General features: G+C 39.3%; 2 protein-coding genes across 23 annotated transcripts in view; one reads left to right on the plus strand and one right to left on the minus strand.

The window, feature by feature from the left end:
* LOC122559424 (calcium voltage-gated channel subunit alpha1 C) overlaps nucleotides 1–15,394 on the minus strand; it is a 1,175,809-nt gene that overhangs the window by 1,149,571 nt on the left and 10,844 nt on the right. The gene's annotated exons all lie outside the window — the stretch shown is intronic.
* The window catches only part of LOC122559590 (mRNA-decapping enzyme 1B), a 115,406-nt gene that overhangs the window by 39,537 nt on the left and 60,475 nt on the right, over nucleotides 1–15,394 (plus strand). For 5 of the 9 annotated variants that reach the window (XM_043709334.2, XM_087997317.1, XM_043709333.2 and 2 more), the window contains one exon: nucleotides 2,293–2,420. The exons of the other annotated variants lie outside the window; for them this stretch is intronic. In XM_043709334.2, the coding sequence (XP_043565269.1) occupies nucleotides 2,293–2,420 (128 nt within the window). The remainder of the gene's footprint in view (nucleotides 1–2,292; nucleotides 2,421–15,394) is intronic. 9 annotated transcript variants of the gene reach the window in all.

The raw sequence follows: 15,394 nt of genomic DNA on the forward strand, positions 1-15,394 counted from the left end.
ATGCCGCCATCATATATATTTAGAGGCAGCAACTTTGTTGTTTTTTTTACCCCCCAATACTCAATGTAGAAATTCAAAGGTTTAGTAGAGATTAGGTGCCATATCCATTCTTACTGCAGTTGACTTTTGTAATAGGCATATAAAGAAATTTAACATCTATGTTAAAGAATAATACCCTGTCAAAGAATTGATATCTGAGCTAGCTATGAAGGAATAAAATATAAACCTTTAAACATTTTCACTTTACACTTTTATACTTAAGAGTATGTTTTGCTTAGTTTGTAAAGTGAATAAATTATTAAAGTTCCATCAAACATCTTGATTTAAAAAAAAAATTCACTTTTACTCATGGCAAGATACTCTATCAACATGAAGGTTTTGTTGCAAAACAAATATTCAATATGTTTCAAGTCAGACTTTTTGAAGCATGAACACTACATAAGCTATGCAATGCAAATTCTGTTATTTTTCATTAAGTATCTCATTAATGAGATTTTCTTATTGCTGACTGCATATGTGATCACAATATTGTCAGTTCTATTGTGAAATCACAAAAAAATGAGAGCCCATAATGGAGTTGGTTGTCTTCACTTGTTCATTTGGACCCAGTTGCTCAGGCGTCTTCCTCATTCTTACTTTCCTGAGCAACAGTATCCTTTCGCAAGGCATCAATAATTTTCACATGCTTCCTTTTATCAACTCCATCGATAGATTGTCAGCTGAGGGAATGTGTAATCAGAATTACCTACTACTGCAGAATTGACGGTTTGTGTGTCTAATGTGTCTGTTTCAGTTGTGAAGAGCATGAAGTTACAATGCCAAAGACAGTTGACATTGGATTCTACTTTCCTCCCTTGCTAAATGGATTATGTGATTGTTGGCCAATGTATAGCATGAATAATACAGCAATTCTTTTTCAGAAATTGTTTTTCACAGTAAGCATTTCTTGTAGTGTAACTTCATGGTATATCATCCAAGCTTGCCTTGATATGCCATATTTAGTATGAGCATTTTGGCTTTTTTGTACTTGGGTTTAGTACTTCACGTAAGTATTTTTTTTTCATTCTTCAGTTTTTGAAGAAACCTTCTGTGTCTTATGGTTGGAGTAGCAGTAATGCCATTGATTTCTTTCTGTAGGTTTCAGGCAGACTTCCAACGCCACAAAACTACTGGGTGCTGTGATGGAGTGGAGAATTGTTTTATTTCCCTAGTCCTGTTACAAATCATGAAAATTGTTAGCTTTTACTTGACCATTTTGAACGCAAACATTAAATTAGATTCGATTAATTTCAGTGTGGAAACAGGCCCTTCGGCCCAACAAGTCCATACCGACCTGCCGAAGCACAACCCACCCAGACCCATTACCCTAGATTTACCCCTTCACCTAACACTACGGGCAATTTAGCATGGCCAATTCACCTAACCCTGCACATCTTTGGCCTGTGGGAGGAAACCGGAGCACCCGGAGGAAACCCATGCAGACACTGGGAGAATGTGCAAACTCCACACAGACAGTCGCCTGAAGTGGGAATTGAACCCAGGTCTCTGGCGCTGTGAGGCAGCAGTGCTAACCACTGTGCCACCGTGGTTTGTAGATTGCAGTTGAATATCGCTTGTTTCTAAAAAAAAAACATCAGTGTTATAGAACTATTTGGCATAATAATGAGAAGAGTGTTTTGGTCATCCATTTGTTGAAATATTCTGGATTGCTTGTTTTTGCACCAGGGTCAGATTTCAATGCAGTTTTGAAACTTAATCCAAAGTACAGAATTTACATGCCTTCTAAATTAATGAGGTTTTATACTCACGAGATTTAAACGTTCTGACTTGCTAAAACTCAATAACATTGACATCTAGAGATTATTAATTTTCCATTCCAGTGGTGGCAAAACTAGTCCTAAAAAAGGTTAAAGCAAGATTGCATAGGCATAAACTGGTTTAACAATCAACAAAGCAATGGAGTGATTCTGTAGAATGCAAAGTAGTAGTGTCCGTACCCCTGGACTGACAGTCACTCGAGTCATACAGCATAGAAACAGACATATTTTAGCATGACTGCAGATTGTGTTTTTTATCAAGTGTACAACTCAGTTTCAGGTCCCACCTGCTTCAGAGGTGTCTCATAACAGGTTGTTTGGGGAAAAAAATATCTTCACATATAATATTTCTGTTTGTAGATATTTTTTCATAATCTGTGCAGTTAGATTAACTAATAGGAGTGGAATTTAAGTATGAGGTGGTCATTTTTACAATTATTTGTTAATGCTCTTCTGACTCTGCTTTTGGTTCCAGATCTGCTTCTCCAAGGCATGGCTTTACCATCATGAACAGACTTAATGTGGAGAACAGGACTGAACCAATTACCAAGGATTTGGACTTTCAGTTACAAGACCCTTTTCTACTCTATAGAAATGCACAATGTAAGATTGAGAGGGTTTTTTTTTACAATTGTGCATATCTGTTAAAATTGTATTTGATATGTTGGACCCTGTTTAAACTTTTCGATACAGTTTAGCTTGCCTGTTCATGTTCCTGAACTAACAAAACTGACTTGAATTGAACAAAAGTAACTGTTTCTTTTATAAAGCAAAAGACTCTGGATGCTGGAAATCTTGCACAAAAATGGAAATTGCTGGAGAAACTCAGCAGGTGATGTAGCATCTGTGGAGAAAGGGGGTCAGATGTACTTTCTGAAGAAGGTTCACTGGACTAGAATCACGAACTCTGTTTTCTGTTCAGAGATACTGCCAGACCTGCTGAGTTTCTCCAGCTTTTTTTTGTAGCTATTTCTTTTCCTCCCTGGTCTATTAATTAGAGCTATGGTATTAATAACACTTGTCATAGTCTTGGACAATTAGTAAAAGCACACCAATTTTACTCATGGCATCTGTGGCATTCTCTATTTGTTTTTTAATCACTCATGGGATGAGAGATAGACCAAAATTTGTAGCCCATCCTAATTGTCCTTGAAGGTGGTGGTGGTGAGCTGTCTTCTCAAAACTGTTCTGTTTATTAAAGGAAATTTTGCAGTTTCATGTGAATATGCCTCAGTGACTAACCACCATGTTAACCAACTAAACAAAAAGAAATGATCTATTAAGCCACATTTCATTTTGAAATTTGACTCGGTCATATGCCATCATATTAGAATACAGAAATAATTAATATTTTATTTGAATCAGAGCATTTTAGACCTCGTGTCCTAATTACTAATTTTTAAATACTTGTTACTATTAATTTATTTATATCAATATGGTGATCTAATAACTATGGTTAAAAAATACTACTATTGACGAGGTCATTAACAAATGAAAGATGAATAACAGGACTGACTGACATTCAGTGTGTTGAGTCATTAAAAATATAAATATTTGGAGTACATTGTGCTTCTGTAGAATGCAAAGTAGTAGTGTCCGTACTCAGAACCCTGAGACAAGGGCTGACATCAGACCCGACAACTGGGGCAGAAAGGGTTTCTGTCCTTATCTCTGCCTGTATTGGAATCACAGGATCGATCCATGTGCAAGTCAAAGTTCGACATTTTAAGGCCAAACTCATGAGATTGACTTTGACTTTGAAATGGATAATGTTCTTCAGGTATTGTCATACGAATGAAATTGCATTAATTCTCTAACATTTATTTACCTTTCAACATTACAAATGATATACATTTAATTTGACACAGTATAAATAAATCATCATTAATCGTACAAAGGTTGATTACTTGTGCAATGGTGAAGTTTCATGAACTATCAAATGCATTAAATATGCCCAGTGAGAATAAATATCACATTGGAGTTGGTAAACCTCATCACAAGCTAGTTCGTTGGCAAAGTGGGTTATGTTTTTCTTTGCACAGTGCTCATGGTTTCAAGTTCCAATCTTCTCTAGTCTTTTTTTTCACAATAGCTTTTATGCATCCAGCCTTTGCATGAACGTGAGTGACAATGTCTTTCCAAAACTCCTTGAGAGTTTTGTACTTGATTATCATTATTGGCTTTAATTTTGCCATCTGCTGATCAAGATGAAAACATTGTGATCTACATCTTGTGACTCGTTGTGTGGACATTGTTGAATCCTGTTAGCTGTTGTTTGTTGATATGGTAAAGTTTATTGACATTGTGAAGATGTTGTGAATGTTTTCTTTTCTGATTAATTCTGAAAGTGTGCCTCTTCATGAATCTTATGCAGCATCTACATTACTTTGCTAACTCAGAATTCAAGGTTCTTCGCTTCACTTAGGATTTTGAGTTGAAAATTCTGTAGGTAACATGACCATTTTGCTGATACTCATTGATACATTCTGCCATATTCAGATGATGTCACTTGCTAAGTCTTTTTCTCTAGTTTCTAGTTTACTGGATATCTTTTTCTCGCCTCAAATTATTTTCTTGGAAACATTACATTTTCCCGTTGCTATACAACTATTAGTCTTCATGGTAAATGTCACAATTTTTATTTTGAATTGAGCTGTATTCTTGTTGTTCTTAAATGCATTGCGGTGGATCAGGAGGACACTGGTTAGCCTTGCAGATTGGCTGTGGGATTGCTGCTGGTATAGGCAGAGAGAAACTCTAAAGATTCTTTATTAATTACTATATTTAATTAAATCATAATCAACATGTTTTTTGATCCCTGAGATATTAGGGTTAAAGTTATAATGAGCTACGTTATTAAAAAAAACGTTTTTAGGTCAAAATTCATGGGGTCATCTTTTATGTGAGTATCTCTATATGCATTGTGTGTATATGTCAAATATTATGAATGCAAAATTGTTTGTTCTGTAATGAGAGTAGGTGTTTTTTAGAGGGAGCTTCTTACACTTGTTTCAGGATTATTAAATTGGATATTAGGTGATGTCTTGATCAAGGTAGCTGATGGCCTCTGAATGTTCCACAAGCTGATGTCAGTTTCTGCTCCCAAGAACCCCTTTTTATATGTAGAAAAAAAATGGAAATAAAACATTCCAAGTATACAACCAGAAACTAGGTAATTCTTCAGTATATTGAATGGTGAACCTCAGAGTAATGTTATTACTTTTTCTATCAAAGCTCTATCTATGAACTTTGAAAAGTCACCTGAATCAATCCTTCAAGTATGTAGCTGCATCTTTAAATACTGTAATAAACTGATCATTTCCTGACTTGCCACACAGTTTTCAGGTGTTGATGGGCTATACTTTGAGAACCTACAGTCTGATTGGTTCCAAAAATGAGCTGTTCAAGGAAAATGTCTCAAATGTTCTATAATTTCCTCATCCAGGCTACTGCAGGCAATCTACTTTTTCCAGTTTATAGATGGATTAAACTCACCCAAGATTATTACTGTTCTTTATCACAAGCACCCAATATATCATTTTGGATACAGCATCCAACTTTTTGGTTACATTTTAGGGGCCCTAGACCACACTCATGAGTGACTTTTATTTTCCCTACTGTTCCTCATCTTGGCCCAAACTGAGTCTTTATCCAGTAGGGATGCATGTGAGTAGTGGTGTGCCAAAAGGATCGGTGCTGGGTCCACTACTTTTCGTCATTTATATAAATGATTTGGATGTGAACACAGGAGGTATAATTAGTAAGTTTGCAGATGACACCAAAGTTGGAGGTGTAGTGGTCAGCGAAGAAGGATACTGGAAATTACAACTGGATCTTGATCAGTTGGGCCAATAGGCTGAGGAGTGGCAAATGGAGTTTAATTTAGATAAATGAGAGGTGCTGAGTTTTGGGAAAGCAAATCTTAGCAGGACTTATACACTTAATGGTAAGGTCCGAGGGAGTGTTGCTGAACAAAGAGACCTTGGAGTGTAGGTTCATAGCTCCTTGAAAGTGGAGTCACAGGTAGATAGGATAGTGAAGATGATGTTTGGTATGCTTTCCTTTATTGGTCAGAGTATTGAGTATAGAAGTTGGGAGGTCATATTGCAGCTGTACAGAACGTTAATTAGGCCACTTTTGGAATATTGCGTGCGGTTCTGGTCTCCTTCCTATAGGAAGAATGTTGTGAAACTTGAAAGGGTTCAGAAAAGATTGACAAGGATGTTGCCAGGGTTGGAGGATTTGAGCTCTCGAGAGAGGCTGAATAGGCTGGGGCTGTTTTCCCTGGAGCGTCAAAGGCTGAGGGGTGACCTCATAAGAGGTTTATGAAATAATGAGGGGCATGGATAGAATAAATAGACAAAGTCTTTTCTCTGGGTGGGGGAAGCCAGAACTAGAGGGCATAGGTTTAGGGTGAGAGGGGAAAGATACAAAAGGGGTCTAGGGGGCAACTTGTTCACGCAGAGAGTGTTGTATGTATGGAATGAACCGCCAGAGGAAGTAGTAGAGGCTAGTACAATTACAACATTTAAAAGGCATCTGGATGGGTATATGAATAGGAAGGGTTTAGAGGGATGTCGGCCAAGTGCTGGCAAGTAGGACTAGATTAGGTTGGGCTATCGGGTCGCATGGTCGAGTTGGACCAAAGGATCTGTTGCCGTGCTGTACATCTCTGACTCTGGTCAGTATGAAATAGACTTGCCTTGAGTGAAACAGAGACTGCAGTGAGTGTGTTTGGGAATTTGATTCCAAGTGGAAATTCTAGCAGAGGCAAAAAACTGTTTACTGCAAGAATGAAAGTTTACGGAGTGGGGAGTTTGGCAAACAGTAATGAGGAGGCACTTTTTTCTTCTTATGTTTCAGTAAGTTCATTCATTGGTAAGAAACTGCTATTTGGGACTGTCTTTAAATTGCTGTCATTTAGAAGAACATTTCATTTTTAAAGAACTACTGATACTTGAATTTAACTAAGGCACATCAGGAATAAGGGAATGTTAGAACAAGTGATAGGGAGGAGAAAGAAAGGAAGAGTAATGTACTGAGGAAACACACAAATGTTTCTGTGGCTGTAGACTTGGCCCCAGGGTCAGTGATGTCATAGAGCAACTGCACGGCATTCTTCTGGGAGAAGGTGAACAGCCAGAGATTGTGATCCACTTTGGTACCAATGACTGGTAGGAAGGGAAATGTGGTTCTCCAATCAGAATTTAGGGAACTAGTTGGAATATTACACCATAGCCTCAGCTGAAACAGAGGAAGTTATAATGAGAACAAAGAGACCATTAAGTATATATTTGGTTCTGTCTTCACAAAGAAGGACACAAATAACATCCCAAAAATTGTTGGGGAGCATAATCTAATGAGAGTAAGGAACTGAAGGAAATCCGTATTACTGAGGAAATGGAGTTGATATAATCGCTTCCAAAACACTGAAAGAATTAGCCCTAGAAATAAAAGATACAGAATCTTAAAATATGATTGCCAATGTATAATCTGGAACAGTTCTTATGGTTGAAGGGAAATCTGAATTAAAGACCAGCTAGCCTGACATCAGTAGTAGGGAAAATGCTAGAATCCGTTCTAGATTTAATAACTCGGAGAATAGTGAAAGAATCCAACAGAGTCAGCATGGATTTACAAAAGGAAAATCATGCTTGACAATTGACTGTTTCCAAAATGCAACCAGTAAGGTTGATGAGGAGTAAGCCAGTGGATGTCATTTATTTGGATTTTGTAAACACCTTTCCTAAGGTCCCACGTAAGAGATAAAAATGTAAAACTAAAGCATATGGAATTGGGGGCTTTGTAATGACATGAATAAATCACTGGTTGGCTGACAGGAAACAGAATCTGAATAAATGGATTTTTTTCTACGTGGCAGACAGTGATACATAGGATACCACAGGAATCAGTAGTGGACCCCAGCTATTTACAATATCTATTAATGATTTTAGATAAGGGAACCATAAAACTGTAAGGAATAGGATTAGACTGTTCAGTATCTCCAGCATGCTCTACAATTCAACTGGATCAATGCTGATCTGAAATTCCTTACGTCCACTTTTCTGCCCTTTCCTCATAATCTTTGATTCTTCTACTGATCAAAAATCTATCTATCTCAGCCTTAAATATGCATAAGGATTCTGCCCTCACAGTTCTCTGTGGTAAAGAGTTCCAAAGACTCAGTCTTCTGAGAAGAAATTCCTCCTCATCTCAGTCTTAAATTGGCACCCATTTTTCTAAGACTAATCCCTGTGTTCCTAGACTCACTCATGTGGGGAAACATCCTCTCAGCATTTGCCATGTCAAGTCCCTTAAGAACCCCTTATGTTTCATTGAAATCACCTTTCATTCTTCTAAACTCCAGTGAGTAGAATCTCAACCTATATAGCCTTTGCTCATAAGCAGTCCCTCCATACCAGGAGCCAACGTAGTGGACTGCCTCCAATGTGATGATATATTTGCTAAAGTAAGGATACCAAAACTGCTCACAGTACTCCAGATGTAGTTTCATTAGCATCTTGTACAGTTGCAATAAGGCTTCCCTACTCTTTTTAAATCACCAATCTCCTAAAAATAAAACCAATATTCCAGTAGCCTTCCTTATTACCTGCTGCATCTGTGTGAACTAAATGTAATATGTTCTGTTTTGCAGATGAGACACTGCAAATAAGCGGGAGAGTGAATTGTGAATTAGATGCAGAGGTGCTCCACTGTGATTTGGGCAAGTTTGAGTAGACGGGCAAATGCATGACAAGTGAACTATAATGCAGATAAATGTGAGTTTATCTACTTTGGTAGCAAAAACTGGAAGGCAAATTATATTGAATGATGATTGAGTTCAAGTACCAGAGTAGGGATGTTTGGCTACTATTGTACAACCCCTTGGTGGCACCACACCTCGAGTATTGTGTGCAATTTTGGTCTCCTTATCTGAGGAAGAATGTTCTGGCCATGGAAGGAGTGAAGCAAAGGTTTACCAAACCAATTCCTGTGATATCAGGACTGACTTGTGAAGGCAGACTGAATTTGTTAGGACTATATTTGCTGGAGTTTAGAAGAATGAAGGTGGATCTCATAGAAACCTATAAATGTTTAATAGGACTAAACTGGGTAAATGTGGGAAACATTGTATATGTAAATGTTTAGTATAACTGGCGAGTTCAGAACCAGAGGTCAGAGTTTAAGGTTTTGGCGTAAGTCATGTAGGACTGAGCTGAAGAGAAATTTCTCCACTCAGAGGTGGAGCTGTGGAATTCTCTGCGGGAGAAAGCTGTTAAGGTCAAAACAATTTAATGTTTTCAGGAAGTGTTTGATATAGTTATTCAGGCTAAAGAGATTTAAAGGGTATGGGGCTGAAGGAGGGTTTCTTTCAAAGAAGACTTTCAAGTCCTGAATTTATTGATACAATTTGAACTCTTTACCAATGCAACATTTTGGAGACTGCCTCCAGGGTCTCTCTCATGTTGTATTGGTAAATAGCTCAAATAAAGATTGAATTGCATCGCTGAACTTGGGACTTGAGAGTTATCTTTTGAAAAAGTGTTATTGGGGAAAGAATTTTAAAGAGGAGTCTTGAATCCCATGTCCAGCAGCACAAATTGATATTTGTTTGGAGCTTCTTACCAATGCAACATGGGATAGAGGGAAATGTGGCCAGTTGGATAGAAAACTGGCTAACCGGTCGAAGTCAGAGAGTGGTGGTAGATGGTAAATATTCAGCCTGGAGCCCAGTTACAAGTGGAGTTCCGCAGGGATCAGTTCTGGGTCCTCTGCTGTTTGTAATTTTTATTAATGACTTGGAAGAGGGAGTCGAAGGGTGGTTCAGTAAATTTGCAGATGATACGAAGATTGGTGGAGTTGTGGATACTGAGGAGGACTGTTGTCGGCTGCAAAGGGACTTAGATATGATGCAGAGCTGGGCTGAGGAGTGGCAGATGGAGTTCAACCCTGTCAAGTGTGAGGTTTCCATTTTGGAAGGACAAATAAGAATGCGGAATACAGGGTTAACGGTAGGGTTCTTAGTAAGGTGGAGGAGCAGAGGGATCTTGGGGTCTATGTTCATAGATCTTTGAAAGTTGCCACTCAGGTGGATAGAGCTTTAAAGAAGGCCTATGGTGTATTAGCGTTTATTAGCAGAGGGATTGAATTCAAGAGTCGTGAAGTGATGTTGCAGCTGTACAGGACCTTGGTTAGGCCACATTTGGAGTACTGTGTGCAGTTCTGATCGCCTCACTTTAGGAAAGATGTGGAAGCTTTGGAGAGGGTGCAGAGGAGATTTACCAGGATGTTGCCTGGAATGGAGAATAGGTCGTATGAGGATAGGTTGAGCGTGCTAGGCCTTTTATTATTGGAACGGCGAAGGATGAGGGGTGACTTGATAGAGGTTTATAAGATGATCAGAGGAATAAATAGAGTAGACAGTCAGAAACTTTTTCCCCGGGTACAACAGAGTGTTACAAGAGGACATAAATTTAAGGTGAAGGGTGAAAGGTATAGGGGGATGTCAGGGGTAGGTTCTTTACCCAGAGAGTGGTGGGGGCATGGAGTGTGCTCCCTGTGGGAGTGGCAGAGTCAGAATCATTGGCGACCTTTAAGCGGTACATGGATGGGTGCTTAAGTTAGGACAAATGTTCGGCACAACATCGTGGGCCGAAGGGTCTGTTCTGTGCTGTATTGTTCTATGTTCTATGTCTCTGGAGGCAGTCTCTAAGGCAGTCTGACCGTCCCAATTAAATTCAGTATACAGGTAGTTCTTCTCTAATGTGATGGTCATGTATTTGTGCAACCCACATTGTAGAAAAATCGTGCTTCAGAAATAGCGCTTAAAGTGTTGGTGATGTAATCACATACAGACCTCCCAGCAGTGGTCAGGACCAGAAATGCAGGAAATAAATAGGGCATGTCAGAAAGGCAAGGTCACAGTGATCATGGCAGACTTCAATATGCAGGTGGACTGGGTGAATAATGTTGCTGGTGGATCCAAAGAAAGGGAATTCATGGAATGCTTACATGATGGCTTTTTGGAACAGCTTATTCTGGACTTAGTTCTATGTAATGAGGTCGACTTTATAAAAGATCTTAAAGTAAGGGAACACTTCGGAGGCAGTGATCATAATATGGTGGCGTTCAGTCTGCAGTTTGAAAGCGATTAGGCAAAATCGGATGTAATTGTGTTACAGTTAAATAAAGGTAATTATAGGGTCATGAGAGAGGAATTGATGAAGGACACAGTACAGAGGTTCATCCCAAGAAAAGAAAGATTATCCGGGAGGAGTTAGACAGCAATGGCTGACGAGGGAAGTTGGGAAATGTATCAAAGAAAAAGAGAGAGCCTATAAAGTGGCCACGAGCACTGGGAAATCAGAAGATTGGGAAGACTACAAAAACAAACCGAGGATAACAAAGAGAGAAATAAGGAAGGAGAGGATCAAATATGAAGGTAGGCCTAGCCAATAATGTTAGAAATGATAGTAAAAGCTGCTTTCAATACATAAGAAACAAACAAGAGGTAAAAGTAGAAATTGGGCCGCTCCAAATTGATGCTGGAAGGCTAGTGCTGGGAGATAAGGAAATAGCTGAAGAACTTAATAAGCATTTTGTATCAGTCTTCACAGTGGAAGATATGAGTAATATCCCAACAATTAAGGAGAGTCAGGGGGCAGAGTTGATTATGGTAGCCATTACAAAAGAGTAAGTGCCAGAAAAGCTAAAAGGTCTAAAAATTGCTAAATCTCCTTGCCCAGATGGGCTACATCCTAGAGTTTTGAGAGAGGTGGCTGAGGAAGTAGTGGAGGCATTGACTGTTATCTTTCAAAAAATCACTGGAGTCAGGGAAAGTCCCAGATGATTGGAAAATTGCTGTTGTAACCCCCTTGTACAAGAAAGGATCAAGACAAAAAATGGAAAATTATAGGTCGATTAGCCTAACCTCTCTTGTAAGTAAAATTCTAGAATCCATCGTTAAGGATGAGATCACTAAATTTTTGTAAGTGCAGGATCGGATTAGAACAAGTCAGCGTAGATTTAGTAAGGGGAGGTCATGCCTGACAACCCTGTTGGAATTCTTTGAAGAGGTAACAAGTAGGTTAGGCCAGGGAAACCCAGTGGATGTTATCTATGTAGACTTCCATTTGGCCTTTGATAAGGTGCCTCATGGGAGGCTGCTGAGTAAGGTGAGGTGAGCTACTGCATGAATTGGAGATTGGCTTTCTGACAGAAGATAGAGTTGGGATAAAAGGTTATTTTTCTGAATAGCAGCTGGTGACAAGTGGGGTCCCACAGGGTTTAGTGTTGTGGCCGCAGCTGTTCCCTTTATATATTAATGATCTGAATGAAGGGACAGGGGCATTATGGCCAAGTTCACCGATGATACGAATTTAGACGGACAGGCAGGTAATACTGAGGAGTTGGGGAGGCTGCAGAAAGATTTAGACAGTTTAGGGGAGTGGTCCAGGAAATGGCTGATGGAGTTCACTATGAGCAAGTGTGAGGTCTTGCACTTTGGAAAAAAAGAATACAGGCATGGACTATTTTTTAAACAGTGAGAAAATTCATAAAGCCAAAGTACAAAGAGATCTGGGAGTGCTAGTCCAGGATTCTCTAAAAGTTGATTTGCAGGTTGAGTCTGTGATTAAGACAGCAAATATAATGTTGTCACTTATCTCAAGAGGGTTGGAATAAAGAAGCAACGATGTACTTCTGAGACTTTATAAAGGTCTCGGCTATATTTAGAATACTGTGTCCAATTTTGAGCCCCACGCTTTTCCAGCGCCACTCTAATCTAGACTCTGGTTTCCAGCATCTGCAGTCCTTGTTTTTACCTGGTAGGCCTAACATATGATAATCGGCTGAGGATCCTAGTATTGTATTCATTTAGAGCTTAGAAGGTTGAGGGGAGATCTAATAGAGACTTAGGATAATGCATGGCTTAGAAAGGGTGGACACTGGGAAGTTGTTTCCATTAGGCGGGAGACTAGGACCCGTGTGCATAGTCTTAAAATTAGAGGGGGTCAATTTAAATGGAAATGAGGAGAGATTTCTTCAGCCAGAGAATGGTGGGCCTGTGGAATTCATTGCCACAGAGCGCAGTGGAAGCCAGGACGTTAAATGTTTTCAAGGCAGAGATTGATAAATTCTTGATCTCACAAGGAATTAAGGACTATGGGGAGAATGTGGGTAAGTGGAGTTGAAATGCCCATCAGCCATGATTAAATGGCTAAGTGGACTTGATGGGCTGAATGGCCTTGCTTTCACTCCTATATCTTATGGTTTTATTACAACTAACACACGTTTTAAAAATTTGCGCTTTAGGAAGTGTCCCTAATTCGTCAATCACATTACAGTGAATTTGCGTTAATGAAATGCGCATTATAACAGTATGACCTGTATTTATACATTCTTGCATTACAGTAGCCACATGCCATATTAATCTCATCATTGTTTATTTAAATTAAAGACAGTAACAACTATTTCCCTTCAACAAACAAGCAGTGGGTGGCACGGTGGCACAGTGGTTAGCACTGCTGCCTCACAGCGCTAGAGACCCGGGTTCAATTCCCGCCTCTGGCGACTGACTGTGTGGAGTTTGCACATTCTCCCAGTGTCTGCGTGGGTTTCCTCCGGGTGCTCCGGTTTCCTCCCACAGTCCAAAGATGTGCAGGTTAGGTGAATTGGCCATGCTAAATAGCCCGTAGTGTTAGGTAAGGGGTAAATGTAGGGGTATGGGTGGGTTGCGCTTCGGTGGGGCGGTGTGGACTTGTTGGGCCGAAGGGCCTGTTTCCACACTGTAAGTAATCTAATCTAAAAAAACACATTGTTCTAAGCCCGCATTGTGATCTAGTTTGAGAGAATTCTTGCGGTCTCATGACTTCTTGAAGTAATCATTTGATATGATCACGTCACAGTGGCCAGGTTGATCTCATAGCTGACTGTTTGGTCTTTTGACTTTGTTTCTTCCTGTGTGTATGCTGACCTGACTAACTCCTATGCTGCAAATAACCTTTGTTCTGAACTACTGACTGTTCCCTCTGTCTTGGCACTGGGCCAAATTGCACAAGTTTCTACTACTGAATACGTTTGTCAGGAAACATCCTACTTTCTGCAGAAGTAGCTCTCCTAAGCTTATTTCATACCAGCATGATTATTTCACTGTGCCGTGCTGAGGTATAATTCTATTTTCCTATGATTCTGGCCTTCAGGATGATACCCAGAGCAGAGTACTGAGTTGGATGACCAATAATGATTTGTTTTGGACAGCTGAGTCGGCTCAAAGGGTGAACTGAACTATTCCTCGTCCTGTTTTCTTTGTTTTCTATGTCCAATCTCCAGATCCATTGTAGTGCCACATGCATGTGAGAACAGAGAGAGAACAATAAGACAGATGAACTTTTGCTTAGAAAGGTAGTGCAGAAGAGAAGGCTTGATTTTCATGGGACACTGGAACTAACTCTGAGGAAGATTGTACTTGTACCTAATTCTTGGAAATGAGGTGGGTCAACTAGGTTAAGTGACTGCAAGGGAACATTTTGGGGATTGTGATAATTGGATTATTAGATTTAAGAAGATGGTGGAGAATGACAATGGCCAATCCAGAGTAAGAAAATTAGTTTGTAGACATCCGAATGCATTAGGACAAGAATGGAGTTGGCTGGGTGGACTAGAATGAAAAGTAGGAAACGCTGTAACTAAGCAATAAGTTACCTTCAAAGAGAAAATGTTTCGGGTAAAGTCAAGGCATAATCCCTCAAAGGGAAAGGTAGGACAAATCAGTCCAAAGCTCCCTGAATGAGAAGGTAGACAAGCAGGAAGCTGGAAGAACACAGCAAGCCAGGTGGCATCAAGAGATGGAGAAGTCAACGTTTGAGGTGTAATTCTTCAGGATTGGGGCTGGGTGTAAAGGCGGCTGCAGATGAAGAGGGTGGGAAGACAGGGTGGTGAGGTGGGGATAGGTGAACACAGGTAGTTTTCTTTTGTCTTTAACCCTAAATGAGAAAGCAGTTAGAAATTAATATAAAGTGTACTTATGACCAGTGTCATAGAAAATACAATTGATAACCAAGGAGAAAACAGAAGGTTCAGAAGGGATGTGAAAAATCATATTAGAGAAGCAAAGAAGAAAATATGAGAAAAGAGTGGCAGCTATAAAGAGGAATTTACAAGTCTTAGATAAGCATAAAGATAGTAAATGAATGGTAAAAGAAGAAATAGGGCAAATTGGGAATCAGATTGATAAGGAACTATTTCATCAATTTATTTACCATGTCAAAATGTAAGAATATACAAGATTTAATCAGCCTTCAGAGACTCTCTAACCAGTGAGCTCCTTTCCCTGTAATAGAGCTGGAACCAATTCCAATCAGCTGAATTCAATTTTGCTCTGTTTCTGACTATTTGCAAAAAGTCTTTTTATTTTCTTGCGCACTTCTCTCTGCAAAGTTAAATTTTGGTGAGTAAGGTTATTTTCACATTGATGTTATAAATGTTCAGTATTCAAAAAATGTGGGAGTGCATTCAACATGAAATATTTTTCCATATGTCATCTAATTTTTTAAGATATTAATATGGTTAGAATAAAT

This window comes from Chiloscyllium plagiosum, unplaced genomic scaffold (genome assembly GCF_037043375.1).
Source record: "Chiloscyllium plagiosum isolate Xiang-an unplaced genomic scaffold, Cpla_swu_hap1 HiC_scaffold_19, whole genome shotgun sequence".
NCBI lineage: Eukaryota > Metazoa > Chordata > Chondrichthyes > Orectolobiformes > Hemiscylliidae > Chiloscyllium > Chiloscyllium plagiosum.